Source organism: Podarcis erhardii, assembly GCF_964252035.2.
Source record: "Podarcis erhardii genome assembly, chromosome: 8".
In the NCBI taxonomy this organism is placed as follows: Eukaryota; Metazoa; Chordata; class Lepidosauria; order Squamata; family Lacertidae; genus Podarcis; species Podarcis erhardii.
This window is the reverse complement of record NC_138499.1, coordinates 43,166,113-43,180,341: the sequence shown is the minus strand read 5'-3', so window position 1 is coordinate 43,180,341 and position 14,229 is coordinate 43,166,113. Positions and strand designations below refer to the sequence as shown.

Here is a 14,229-nt window from a genome sequence, read left to right as displayed (position 1 = left end):
CACTAGCCAGTCATTTCTACAGCAACCCACTTATACTTGACCAACTCTTTAGTTGTGCAAAGAGATAACTTAACAGACTTGGCTAGCCCCATTCACTTAATAAAGGAACTGGTTTGACCATTTCAGTCAGTCCTTCTGCTATAGAATCACATTTTACAGATGTAAAACCACAGGCCTTGAGGGGTCCTAAATATGACATGTAGACCAAACCCCCAATTCTATAACCATATAATCATATAAAATTCATCTTTTCACACCAAAGCTTTACTAGATACATAGTCATAAACAAAGACATGTACACTGCTTAAGGCCTTACAATGCAAATGGGAATTTATGCCATCACCATTCACGCCTTGTAGAGCAAATGGAAGGTGTTTCAGATCTCTCTCTAAACTTTCTAAGTACAGGTGTGCATCTCCTTTGGTTTGTATGCACAGTACCCAATCCAGCATGGGAATCTGGGCAGAAGCAATGTCTCTGCAAGTTCTGCCTTGCAGAATTAGTGTGACCAAGTGAAAAGGGTTTCCTCTGAGTGAACCCTTTGATGGATAATTAGACTAGGGCAAGATTGTATACAGCACAGATTTTGAACACTCTTGCATTTTTTGTCAGTTGCTGGTCCTCTGTGGGAAACCGCCGAAAAGGGAGGCAAGAACTCTCCATAGGAGCCAACTGTGACAGGATTGGGACGATTGAGCATGAATTCCTTCATGCACTGGGATTCTGGCATGAACAGTCACGATCTGATCGAGATGATTATGTCACAATAATGCGAGACAGAATTCAGGAGGGTAAGCTAATTTACCTTCCTTTTAATTTAAAACCACTGATAGATTTCATCTGTACAGCTTCTCATTCAACTTGAATCTCATTAAATCTTTCTGACTTGGATGGCAATGTCTAAAATTTGATGCATTGTTATATACTCCCTGCTCCTCCAAGCAGGGAAAAGTTCAAGGGGCAGTGCTGCCAGGTTTAGGTTTCCCTCTTGGTGATGGCACACACACTTGCGGCACCTTTAGAATATTTGCTTTACCTCTCAATATGTGAGCAGAGCATGAGTGAAGGTAAACGGGGCTCTTCTACAGTGATCTCCCCCACAATTGCATCTTGATCTACTTCCAGGCTGCACCTCCAATTTCACCATGCTCCAGCTAGAAACTCCCCTTTCTCTTTAAAACAGGAAACTTCTGTTTCTTTGTACATGTACCTTACATCTGCCCCCTCTCCTTTTACCAAGAAGCTTGACTTATTTGGAATTCTGTGTATGCCTGCTGCATCGAGTCTCTCTCATTTCTTTCTGCTTGCAAAGCATTGTAAATTGGGAACTACTATAATAAATAAATACTCTGTGGTTCTGTATGATATACTTGGAATTCAAAGAAGAAGCGATGGGACAGCAGGCTAAGCACATAAATTATAAATTTGTTACATTGCAATGGGAGAGATATTGAAGAGTGTGCTTATCTGTCACCTAAACCAGTGGGTCTGAAAAGGGCTTACGTTTGGCTGGATTGTGATCTGTATAAGTCACCGTGGTAAGTTCTTCTGCTTCTTTCAGGTAAGGAAGGAAACTTCAACAAATATAATGATAAAACATCTGACTTCCTTAATGTCCCATATGACTATAACTCTGTAATGCACTACAGTAAAAATGCCTTCAGGAATGGAACAGAACCAACAATAGTAACGAATATACCAGCCTTCATTGATGTGATTGGACAGCGCATGGATTTCAGTGAATATGATATCCGGAAGCTGAGTCGACTCTACAACTGCAGTAAGTGTTTGAAACCCCATCATATCTTTTCAGCCTCCTTTGGTCATCTGTCATGGATGCTTTAGCTGAGATTCCTGCATTGCAGCGGGTTGGACTAGATGACCCTCAGGGTACCTTCCAACTCTACAATTCTATGATTTGTTTGCTTAGGTTTCATTTCTGAACTTTACTTTGGGACGAATTCAGTGTTGCCCTCTTCTGATTGTTCCATCTGGCAGCCAGAGATGCTTGCGCTGGTGGAGCAATCTCTCCTCTCCTCCCAACCCTCCCCCTGAGCCAATTTTGGGGGTACACAAGGGGAGGAGAGGGGAAGAGTCCTCTGGTGCTAGCAGAAGTGCTTGCACAGGCTTCCACTAGCAGTGCCTGTTAATTAAATCTGGTCTTTTGCCTGGGAATACAGTAGCTTTATAGTTGCAAATAAATTCCCCACTAGCATCTGAGACAGGGGTGAGGAACCTCCAGCCCAAGGACCCAATTAGGCCCAGCACATGTCCCCATTGGGTTTCCAGTGCCATTTCTCCCCAAAGCACACCCACCTGTCCCATACCTGACATAATTTGTGATGTCAGGTTTGAGGAGATGGAGAATTAGCTGCCAGAAAACAAATGGGTGCCTTAGCTAACTTCCTGTTAGCACTTACCAGCTCAGAAGCACAAACTGATTCCAGCTGGCTTCCTGTAAGGGCTGTAAATTGGCGGTTATGGCAAGGTGGCTGGGATTGACTGTACTCTTAGGAACTCTCTAGCGCAAGCAGTGCCTACCCCTAGCAGACTGCCTGTATATGCCACTCGGCTGATTGGTGCTTACAGCAAGCTGGCTGGGATCTGCACTTACAGCAGACCCCAGAGTGGGATTTGCTGTAAGCATAAGTTTCCCTGTGCTTTGGTGGTTTGAACTGAAACCAGCGCTGCAAAGGATCACAGGATTGTTTGTTTGGGATTGCCTGATGTGACTGAGGCTGATATAAGGTTCTCATGCTTCTGGATTTCCCTGGACACTGTCAGCAGCAGTGTCCAGGTGGTGCTCATGTTGGCAGTGCCATTTTTTGCATTTATTAAAGTGATTTTGCCCAAAAAACCTCAACAACTTTGGGCAAAACTAAAAAAAAAAAGTTCAACAACTTTTCACTGTTTGAAATATGGCAACCGTAGCTTATAGGAATTCTAGTGCAACAATAACTGAAAGGTGCTGCACTGACTACACCTGACCCAGATGGACCAATGGTCTGATTCTGCATGAAGCAGCTGCTTCCTCAGGTAGGATGCTAAACAAAAGAAGAAGAAAAAATTAAGGCTGAAAAGCAGTATAAGTGGCCTGGTGGTCATTATATGGTCAGTTGATTTTACTTACATCCAATTCAGTTAGGAATGTGGTCCACTAAAACACATGCCATAATGCCATAATACAGGTGTAAGTCTTTAAGGTGCCACCCGACTCTTTCATATACACATACACACACACACACACACACACACACACACCAACACCCACACACTAAATTGCTGAGTGTGCAAAATCTGCCCTTTAAAGGTCCATTTGATTTTCCTAGTAGTGAAAGGAGGATACTGCTCATTCTATAAAACAAGCCAACTTATTTATTTTCTTTTAAAATGAAACTCATTTACTTCTACTTGAAGTGGTTTATGGATTCAGCTAATAGCACTGATTGATCATAGAATGACTGAGGCTGTGTTCACACTTTCAGTTACCATGCATTCATTGCATGTGTAGTACTGGGTTTTAAATCCGCGTTCACATGACAACATGCAAAATGCGTATATATCCTGTTCTTTGTTATAAAATACTACTGTTTGATGTGTTATTTCCCAAACCAGCAATCAGAGTCCTCAGGCCATTCCTAATTTATCTCTAGCCAAGGTGTGAAAACCTTTGCATACTATAAAGACATCCCTGCCTGTCAACACCCCCCCCCCCAACAGATGTGAATCAGATACTAAAGAAGCCATGCTGTTGTGAACAGCTGGGGGGGGGGCACTAAAATGCACAGAAAAACAGAAACTTCTCTGTGATGTGAACCCACCTTGAGTTAGAACAGAGTTTGGTTCTTTTGACATTGTGGTTTTTCTAACTAATTGAGATATGAGAAGATCTGTAATTGGATTTCCCACTTTAAAAAAAAAAGTTTAACAGCAGTTGCCGGGTGAAGGTTGAGAATTATATGGAACAATGGTCCTAGGGGAGATTAACCTTTCTCTCATGCCATTCATGCCAAAACTGTTTTGTCTACTAGAGGTAAAACAATACCAGACAGACAGGTTTCCTCCCACAAGGCAGCTAGCAGCTGGTGGGGATATAGATTAGGAAAAAAGTGAGATGGAAAAGGGTTTAGCCATCTCACCTGCAGGCTCCTTGACTCTGTTTACTTCGCCACTGTTTACAGCAGCTTTTGTATTTTAAAAGTACAAATGAGTCACAGATCTCCTGATGGCATATCTAGTTGGGTCCAAACTATTTCCTGATGCAGTTGACTGAATAGTCCCACTAAAGTAAACAAACACTGTATCTGCTCTGTTTTTTTAATGCTGGTAGCTTCGTCTTTAAGCTTTATGGAGACGTGCAGTTTTGAATTTGAAAACGTGTGTGGCATGATTCAAAGTACAGAAGATAATGCTGACTGGCAGCGCATAACCCAGGTTCCTAGTGGACCACAAACTGATCACACCTATGTTGGAATCTGCCAAGGTAATGTACAGCAATTATTATTATCTCTTAGATAAGTATTTTCTGTGGATGTATCTGATTTTCATAACCTCACTAACTTGCTGATTAATTGCTATTGCGTTGTTAACCATGCCTGTTAGATAATTAGAATGTTTACCGTATTATTTCAAGTCGTATCTCTATACATGTCTGCAACCTACTTTTCCATGTTAAGGGAATTAAGCTGTTTTCAGAACTTGAATGGCTGGGGGAGCCACTTCCCACTGTGACCTTGGTTCTTGTGGGAAGACAGGATGTTGCCCCTTCCATAGAGCTGTTCCATAAACTAGAATGTTTACCAAAATACGCTGGAGAACAACATGCATAAATGTGGGTTGGAGCCTGGATAGTGAAGTGCCCTCATAAGATACACAGGGGAGCAACAGAGGCAAGACTAGAGTTTTTCAAGAATTGGGGATTTATTTTTAAAAATATTTGAAAATGGTAATTTAATTCTGAAAGTTGTTCTGGAGGAGAGGTGTGTGTGAAACTATGGCAGGCCAAGGAAGCTGCACAGTGATGTTTCATTTTGCATGGGAGGAGAATAGTAGAAGTAGAAGTTGGAAAAGTAGAAGTTGGAAAATTGATAAGAAGAAGGCAGCAAGGTGAAGAGGGGGTTATTTCTTTCCTTCCTGTCCTAACTGCAGGAAGGAGAAGTGGGGAATGCTTAGCATAAATCCAGAAAGAAGACTGAAAAAGACTTGCCTCTTTCCAGCAAGGCTTTGCTAGGCAGAGTCTGATGGAACTGGGAGTCTAGAAAAAGAGCACACAAAGCTGGAATTTGTGCTTCTGCACTTACCACACAAGAATCAGCTACAGTTCAAAGGTGCAAGAACAGACACCCAAGTAGAAACTCTAAAACTTAGCCAGTTTGTCTGCCAGCAAAACAGACACACCTGTACAGGGCTCAGGAGACTCACTAAGTTCTGGGTTTCTAAGGTAACAAAGGAAGTGGATCTGTGCGAGATGGCAAATGGGTGGGGCCTATCCCCCAAATCACAGCTGGTTAGAAAGACAAAACCAGAGTTGAGAGTAGAGTGATGTGAGCTAGAAGAAAACCAGCAAGCTGAGAAGACAGAGAGAGACAGCAATGTTTGATTCCTGTTTGAATCCAAGGTTGCAGCTATGGGGGAAGCAAGGTCCTCTTGTGGTATTAATCCTGTGAACCCCTCCATTGTAGGCTCAGGTTGCATATATGTGTAAACAAGCCATATATCATAAAGACACCAGAGTCTCCATAAGCACCAACAGTTCCAGGGGGTTCCATGCCAGTGTCTGGAGGGTGAAGAAGTTCTAAAAGTTTCCCTCCTCTCTTTCTCCTTGACAGAGACTGGCTACTTTATGCATTTTAACACCAGTGCTGGAAGTGTGTCAGAACGAGCAGTTTTAGAGAGCCGATTTCTATATCCCAAGAGAGGTTTCCAGTGCCTACAATTCTATTATTACAACAGCGGAAGTGAAAGTGATCAGCTGAATGTTTTAGTCAAGGAATACACTGATGCAAGCCCCAATGGTACCCAAAGGCTTGTAAAAACTATACAAGGTATGAAAGCATTATTTTTAATATGTATACGCTCTTGTTCTAGTTAACACTAGGGTAGTAAATCTGTGCCTACTCTGTATCACTTTAGACTGCAGGTGGTGGCTCAAATTATTGCATGCTCCTCTGTTTAAAAATAACAAAACGTTCCTCTGTATAGAAAGCTAGCATGTCAGAGAGAAGATTAAGCCACATTCCTCACCCCATAACATCAAGTTTTTGATGTGGAGGTGTTTTTTTTAAAAAAAAATGGAGATCAATTAAAAAATGTAGAGTTTGAAGCTGTATAGTCCAGACACCAGTTTACTATGTGGTGAGGACTAGGCTAGAGTTTAACATTTCACATTTGACAAGAAAAGTTCTGAGACCACAAGTATTTTATTCTTTGGTCTGGGTTCTCCATAGTGTTTTTAATGGATTTCTCTTGCCCCAACCCCACAAAAAGGAGGCCCGTATTGATCCATGGAAGTCTTGATATGAAATTATTATGGGACACTGTAGTGATGGACTTTTAAATTGTATTTTGAGCCTAAACTGTTAAATATATTACATTTAAAAACCAGTAGATTGAGATCTGTGAAGTAATGTTTCCTGTGATCCACCACAGTCAGGAGGCAGGCTACTGTAGTCTGCGTCAGGGGAAGCACTGAAAAGTCTTTAAGGATAAGTCCTGCATAAAACTCAAGTACACAAATATGAATGACTAAATGAACTGTTCAACATTTAACCCCTTTTAAATTTCATGGGGAATGTGAAAATCTGTTTGTGTAACATTGAAATATGTTGTCAATATAATGCACCTCATTATTCTTTTCCAGGTTCACCTGCAGGCTACTGGGAGTTACACCATGTGTCTTTAAATGTTGCAAGTAAATTCCGAGTAATATTTGAAGGCATAAAAGGATCCGATGCATCTAATGGAGGCCTTTCCATTGATGATATCAACCTGTCAGAAACTCAGTGCCCTCACCATGTTTGGCATATAAGAAATTTCACTCAACTGGTTTCAAGCGCTACAATACTATATAGCCCACCCTTTTACTCTCCCAAAGGGTATGCATTTCAGATTGGTTTGTTCCCCACCAGTTCATTGAATTTAAACATACATTTGCACTTGATCTCTGGTGCAAATGATGACCGGTTGCAGTGGCCTTGTGCATGGCAACAAGCTACAGTGCTTCTGCTTGATCAACATCCAGACATCCGCCAACGTATGTCAAATCAAAGGAGTATAACTACAGACCCAAGCCAACTAGGTAGGTTAATACTTGGATCAGTTTACCCTAATGGTTATGGTTATATATCTATATGCTTCAATGATGCCTTAAAATTATTTCTCTTTCTTTCGCCAACAGTAGTATATTAAAATTCCTAAGGTGCATGAGAAACTGCCCCCAGACCAGATAACGCAAAACAAAATAATCTATATTAAAAAAAAGTTGAGCCGATTACCTCCTTGTGTAGACATTGTGAAATACCATACTTTTCTGTGTATAAGATTAGGTTTTGGGGTTTTTTACTAAAAAAAAATCTTAAAAAGGGGAGGTAGTCTTATACACAGCGGCAATCTCCCCCAATTTTCTTAATTTTGAGTCCCCCAAAATAGGGGGCGTGTTATACATGGGAAAATATGGTATATAGTGGCTGTCATCATTCTCCACTCTTTATATATATGTGTTCCATACTCCTCTGGTAAACTTTTAGCCCTCCAGTCTGTTTTTCTTCCCCCCTGGGATTCACATTCCTCTTTCAGCTCCATTCCTTGAAAAGAAGTAAGAATCCTTTATTTCCCCTGAGGTAGCAAAGGCATGTGTGTTGACTCCTCAGTATAAGTGCACTCATGGGAGTTGTAGTCTACATGTGGAGGCCACCTCTGGCATAAGTCAAGTATATTTGCCAGATGCCAGTAATAATAACCTCACTGGTCAAGACCTTAATGGTGATGGGTGGGGACAAGGTAAGGCAGGATTACATAAAGCCAGCATTTCTAAGCCAATCCCTATTGTGCACTACGTTTCCTTTCACATATATTTATCTGCAGCAGGGTGCAGTTATTGTAGGACTAAAGACTCTCTGGAAGTTGATAGCAAAAAGTTTTGTTTTTAAAACACTAAACATGAGATATCCAGGTTTTTTCCATTTTGTTCAAAGCTGGCCAGTGGTTCCTTTGGGCCTCAGTATCTGGAGGGCCTCCACTTGCTCCTTAAAGGTAAAGGACCCCTGGCAGTTAAGTCCAGTTGCGAACAACTCTGGGGTTGCGGTGCTCATCTCGCTTTACTGGCCAAAGGAGCCGACGTTTGACGTTTGTCTGCAGACAGTTTTTCCGGGTCATGTGGCCAGCATGACTAAGCTGCTTCTGGTGAAACCAGAGCAGCGCACGGAAACGCCGTTTACCTTCCCTCCAGAGCGGTACTTATTTATCTACTTGCACTTTGACGTGCTTTCGAACTGCTAGGTTGCTCCTTAGGATGAGATAAAAATGGCAGTAAGAGACCAACATTGGGCAATAAGGACGCTTACAGTCTCTTGTTTGAGTTGCTCCTCTGAGAACCAAGACAAAGCCAATGAGGTAGTGATGGCAGTGGAGGGAACCTCTGGAATAGGAAGATGAATAATGGAGATGCCAAACCTTCCCTCTCCAAATGTTTTGCGGCCTTCAAGCAGTAGACCTAGTGGGTTGGAACTGAAATGTTTTTAGAGGTTGGTAACTTTTTTGTGCCACTGTGGATTCGAAATCCTCACAGCCAGTGCCCATGCAGAAGGTTATCTTTGGACTTTTTAGCATTACCCAGGCTACATAGTTTTCCTGCCCCAGTTGGAAGTGACAGCCCAGCTTAGATAGTCATTGGGCCTTGATGTTCACAGCCTACAAGAGTTAATTGAGTCACATTGTCTTCCTGCTTACACAAGAATCTTGAGTCATTCCCCCCCCCTTATTTTGCTGGGAAAAGGTATATAGTTAGTATCATTTCATATTTTGCTGAACCCCTTTTCTACCAAAAATATTAGCTTTACTAATTTTTTCTTCTTTCATAGTATATGATAGACCAGACAACGTAGGAATAGTCGCTACTTTTCCTAATGGCACTGAATATATGAGAGGTCCTGCAACTGAATTCAGTTCCTTTATAACACAACAAAGGCTTGAAAGTCGTGAGTTTGTTAAAGAGGATAGTATTTTCATTCTTACAACAGTGGAAGGTATGTGGGTTTTGCTATGAGTTATATTGTTAGTATCAAGGATTCAGCAGAAATAATCCCATGATAGTCAATGGGAGTCTCCCTAAAACAAATAGTTCTGTATATTTTCTTCTCTCTCACTTAAGAGTTGAGACTAGAAGGTGGGTCCTGATTGCTTATGAATCTGCTGATGGCCACTGGTTGAAATGTTTTGCAAAATGTATGCTGAGCTGCTTAGACAGGCAGTCATTTGAATATGCAGAGTTCCAATATCTGGAGGCGTTAATTTTTCTGAAAGGCAAATAGATCAACCTTTATGGCAGCTGCCACATATTGGAACTTGCAACTTTTGTAATATTTCCCTAGTTTAACTGATATAGCTGCTCAGAGGGCTTTTGTCAATGAACCTGGGCAAGGCTTGGACTTAAACATTCAGTGTCTCCCCTCTCCTTCCCCTGAGCAGCTGTGAGAACTTTAGCAGCTTTCACTTTTCAGTTTAACAGTGTTACTTCCAAACCCCAAACTGTGGTGAATATTTACTATCCTTTATTTTAAGAAACCAACTGCATAAACAAAGGTTTAGAGGTGGCTTTTTTCTGACTAGCCATAGTTGAGACAAACGGAAGTTTATCTGGATTCAGGCATAATGTGACTAATCTAAAATTGGAAGCTTTCCAACTCTTCCTCATGGCTGCCCCAGAGAAGAAGGATGGGGCATGTGACATTTGCTGCATCCCATTTTCATAATGCTGAAGTATTATTCTGTATTACACCTTTATGTATCTAAGCAAAAATCACAGGTTAACATTTATTCCAAAAAGTAGTTATACATCACTCATAGTTTCAAATTGTTTTATAATGGGAAAATGTTTGTTCCTTTGCCATTAAGCTTATAAACAAAAGATCTCTAAATTCTGAGCCCCAAACCTAATTTAATAACAGTAATAGCACCAAATACTTTAAGATGTATTGGGGACTTCCGGTCGGCGCCAGCGTTTGATGGCGGTCCTAGCCTCAAGCTCCGAGGCAGGACTGCTCCGTAAGTTCGGGTCTTACCCGCTACGGCAAGCGGGGGACCCCTAAAATCACAGGCGCTGAAGCCTGTGAGCAAGGAGATTCGGTGGGCACCTTTGCGCCCCCCCGGCATCGTGAAAGAGCCTTTTTAAAGGCTCCGGAGCGGCATCGGGGTGAGCGCGGTGCTGAGGATCGCTACCCAGCTTACGGAGTGAAGCCGCGTCGCCATTAACGGAGAGCGCCGATTCCTTTCTGAAATCAACGATTGGCAACAACAATACCCGTGAGTAAGACTGCAAAAGTAAGACGGGACTTAAAAAATTTAGAAGATTTGGCTGAAAACGGGAAGGCAAAATTAAGGAAGTCAGCCTCCCGGAACTGCATGATTAACGGAGCAATGAAAAGACTAAGCTGTGTTTAAATGGACTTTCCTTTTAACTCTTATTAAACCAGACATCGAAAGGGTCTCCCCCCTGTTGTGCAGGAGAAGGGGGGGAGGAAACAGAATTAATTTAACCTGCAAAAGAAAGGGATAAGGAATAAAAAACCTCTGCTGCTGATACTTCTGGCCAGGCTGCCGGAGCAGCGATCGCCTGAAAAAAGGAACTGTCAAGTGAGCTGTCAAAGGACAGCGGCTACAAAATAAGACTTATTTTGAAACATACTCGGGACTTTGGTGGATTACAATTTTAACAGTAAAGTGCTACAAACTAAAGACTTTTAATGGGACTTTTGCCTTTGGACTTTCTGTTTCTTTGTTCTGGGTGCCTTTGGACGGTTACAATTTCCTCCTCTAGAGGGCTTTAGTTACATTACGGAGTATCCAGTGGGATTTTCCACTTGCAACTTTCCTGTGTGAATGACCTTGAGTTATGAGCAACCCGCCAGAAGAGATTTCAACAAGAAGTAAAACAAAGCAGGCTCAAAAACAAGCTCAAAAGAGAGGCTCCTTATCAGGAGCAGCAGCTGCACAAGAAAAAATAACAGCAGCATCAATGGAGTCAATGACACAGGCCCTGCTTAAAATAAATCAGTCACTAGAAGTACTTACCAAGCAATCTGCAGAACTCACTAAACAGTCTACAGAGAACTCAAAGAAATTGACGGAGTTGACAACAAGACTAGACCTGAATACAACAACAATTTCATCTAATACAGATTCTATAAACCGTTTGGTGCAAGAATCTACGGAAACAAGGAGAATAGCTGAAAGTGCTAGGTCCACTGCTGAAGAAACCAAAGGAAAGTTTGCGCCTATTGTAAAAAAAGTACATGAACATGATTCAGCATTAGCCCTACTAGAACTGGAAAGGAAAAGTAAGAATCTGAAATTAAGACTGGTTCCAGAAGAGGAAGAGGACAAGCTCGGGGAATTCCTTACAGACAAATTTCAAGACTTCTGGAATGATGAGCTAGATGGAGAGGAAGATGAATTTATGATAACCTCAGCCTTTCGGATTGGCAGGAAGCAAGGGAAGAAGCCAAGAGATTGTTTAATTACCTTAGGATCAAAGGAACAAAGAGACAAAATATTGAACCTACATTTCCAGAAGGCCTTGGTTATTAAAAATTCTCAGATTCAAATCTTCAAGGATATTCCTAAATACTTTTTGGAGGTTAGATCTCAATTTAAAGAACTAGTTGATCTACTTAAGAAGAATAACATCCCATTCAGGTGGGAATTTCCACAAGGGCTGTCCTTTAGCTACAAAGGGAAGAAAATTAAAATAAAAACAAACCAGGATAAAGAGTTCTTTTTGGAAAGAAATCAAGAGGATCTCCAGAAAGGAACTGTCAGCGAGGAGGAAGTACCGGACATCTCAAATCTATCATTTGGACTGAACCGAGCACCGACCGAGGAGGAACAACAACTTGGTGCAGTCGGTGGAAGGTCTACCCAGTAACCAAAATGTCTCTGCAACTCTTCAGCTGGAACTGCAATGGTTTGAACCACCCTCGAAAAAGGGGCCAAGTATTTCATTTATTAAAGAAGGAACATCTAGACGTAATCTGTTTACAAGAAACTCACATTGCCAGGATACATAGAAAACTTTTAATAAACAAGAGATTAGGACAAGAATTTATATCATCAGATAGAGTCAAGAAAAGAGGAGTTGTGATTTATGTCAAGGAAAAATTTGAACCAAAATTGATCTTTAAGGATGACCAAGGAAGATACCTGGCAGTGGAAATCCAAATTTATGGAGAAAAAATATTGATTGTTGGAGTTTATGCACCAAATGAGGGGAAGGCTGAATTCTTCAAGAAGTTGCATGAGACTTTAATGGACTTTTTGGACTTTAAAATTATAATGATGGGTGACATGAATGGAGTCGTCTCTACAAACATGGATAAGGCCCAAAGACAAACAATATCTAATGACGGAAGACTACCAAAGACTTTTTTTGACCTGACTGACACTATGGATCTGATCGATATTTGGAGAACTAGGAACCCTCTGGAAAGGGAGGGGACTTTCTTCTCTGAAGCAAAAATGACATGGACTAGAATTGATCAAATATGGATTTCTAGTAATCTGGCATCAAAGGTTAAAAAAACAGAAATCTGCCCAAAGACCTGCTCTGACCATAATGCTGTCAAGATGGAAATGAAACTGACAACAGCTGGAACCTTTAGATGGAGAATGAATGACACTCTCTTTGGAGATGGGGAAATCTGCAAAAAGGCCCAAGAAACACTTAAAGACTACTTTGAGATCAATTTGAGATCAGACACAGAAAAAAGAATCATTTGGGACGCAAGTAAAGCCGTGATGCGTGGCTTCCTAATACAACAGAATTCAATAAAGAGGAAAAAGCAGAATGAGAAGAAAGAGAAAATTTGGAATCTAATAAAAGAAGGGGAGAAGAAATTGAGATCTAAGCCTAAATCCCAGGAGATATTAAGAGAAATAAAATTCTATCAAACACAATATATGGAATTGACGAACCAGGAAATAGAATGGAAAATTAAACAAATGAGACAAAAGACTTTTGAATCTGCAGATAAATGTGGGAAGCTACTGTCTTGGCAACTGAAAAAGAGACAAAAATTGAATACAGTGACATCACTCGAAGTAGATGGGAAGTCTATTAATAAACCAAATGAGATAAGTAATTGTTTTCAAAGTTTCTTTAAGAAATTATACAAACAAGGGCCAAAAAATGAACAGGAGATAGAAGAATTTATTGGAAAATACGGACTATCAAAAATCTCTGAAAACAACAGAAGGAGTTTAAACGAGAAAATTACAGATCAAGAAATAGAGAGTGCCATCCAGGATATGAAGCTGGGAAAATCACCAGGACCAGATGGATTAACTGCGAGATATTATAAAGCATTGAAGGATTGGTTAATACAACCATTGAAAGAAGTCTGCAATCAAATTTTGGAGGGGAAAAAGGCTCCCGAATCGTGGAAGGAAGCATTCATCTCACTTATACCAAAGACAGAAACTGAGAAACATCAAGTCAAGAATTACCGCCCTATATCACTTTTGAACGTGGATTATAAAATTTTTGCAGACATTCTAGCAAAAAGATTCAAAAAAGTGCTGTTAGAGGAGATTCACAGGGACCAAACAGGCTTTCTACCAGGCAGGCATTTGTCAGACAATGTGAGGAATATTATAGATATTCTAGAACTTTTGGAAACTGACATAAATAGAAAAGCTGTTTTGATTTTTGTGGATGCAGAGAAAGCCTTTGACAATATTTGTTGGAGCTTTATGAAGAGGAATCTCCAAGGAATGGGGGTAGGCAAGAACTTTGAAAATGGTATAAGTGCAATTTATTCTGAGCAAAAGGCCAAACTTATTGTAAATGGTATGGTTATGGATGAAATTCCAATAGAGAAAGGGACACGACAGGGATGCCCAATTTCCCCTCTATTGTTTATATCGGTACTGGAGGTTTTCCTTAACATGATTAGAAGAGACCAGCTGGTTAAAGGTATACAGGTCGGAACTAAACATTATAAGCTAAGAGCATTTGCA

General features: G+C 40.9%; 1 protein-coding gene across 2 annotated transcripts in view; it reads left to right on the top strand.

The window, feature by feature from the left end:
• MEP1B (meprin A subunit beta) overlaps nucleotides 1-14,229 on the top strand; it is a 29,632-nt gene that overhangs the window by 10,381 nt on the left and 5,022 nt on the right. For both annotated transcript variants that reach the window (XM_081873684.1, XM_081873683.1), the window contains exons 7-12: nucleotides 613-791; nucleotides 1,562-1,780; nucleotides 4,331-4,483; nucleotides 5,829-6,044; nucleotides 6,860-7,297; nucleotides 9,078-9,242. In XM_081873684.1, coding sequence (XP_081729810.1) covers nucleotides 613-791; nucleotides 1,562-1,780; nucleotides 4,331-4,483; nucleotides 5,829-6,044; nucleotides 6,860-7,297; nucleotides 9,078-9,242 — 1,370 coding nt within the window. The remainder of the gene's footprint in view (nucleotides 1-612; nucleotides 792-1,561; nucleotides 1,781-4,330; nucleotides 4,484-5,828; nucleotides 6,045-6,859; nucleotides 7,298-9,077; nucleotides 9,243-14,229) is intronic.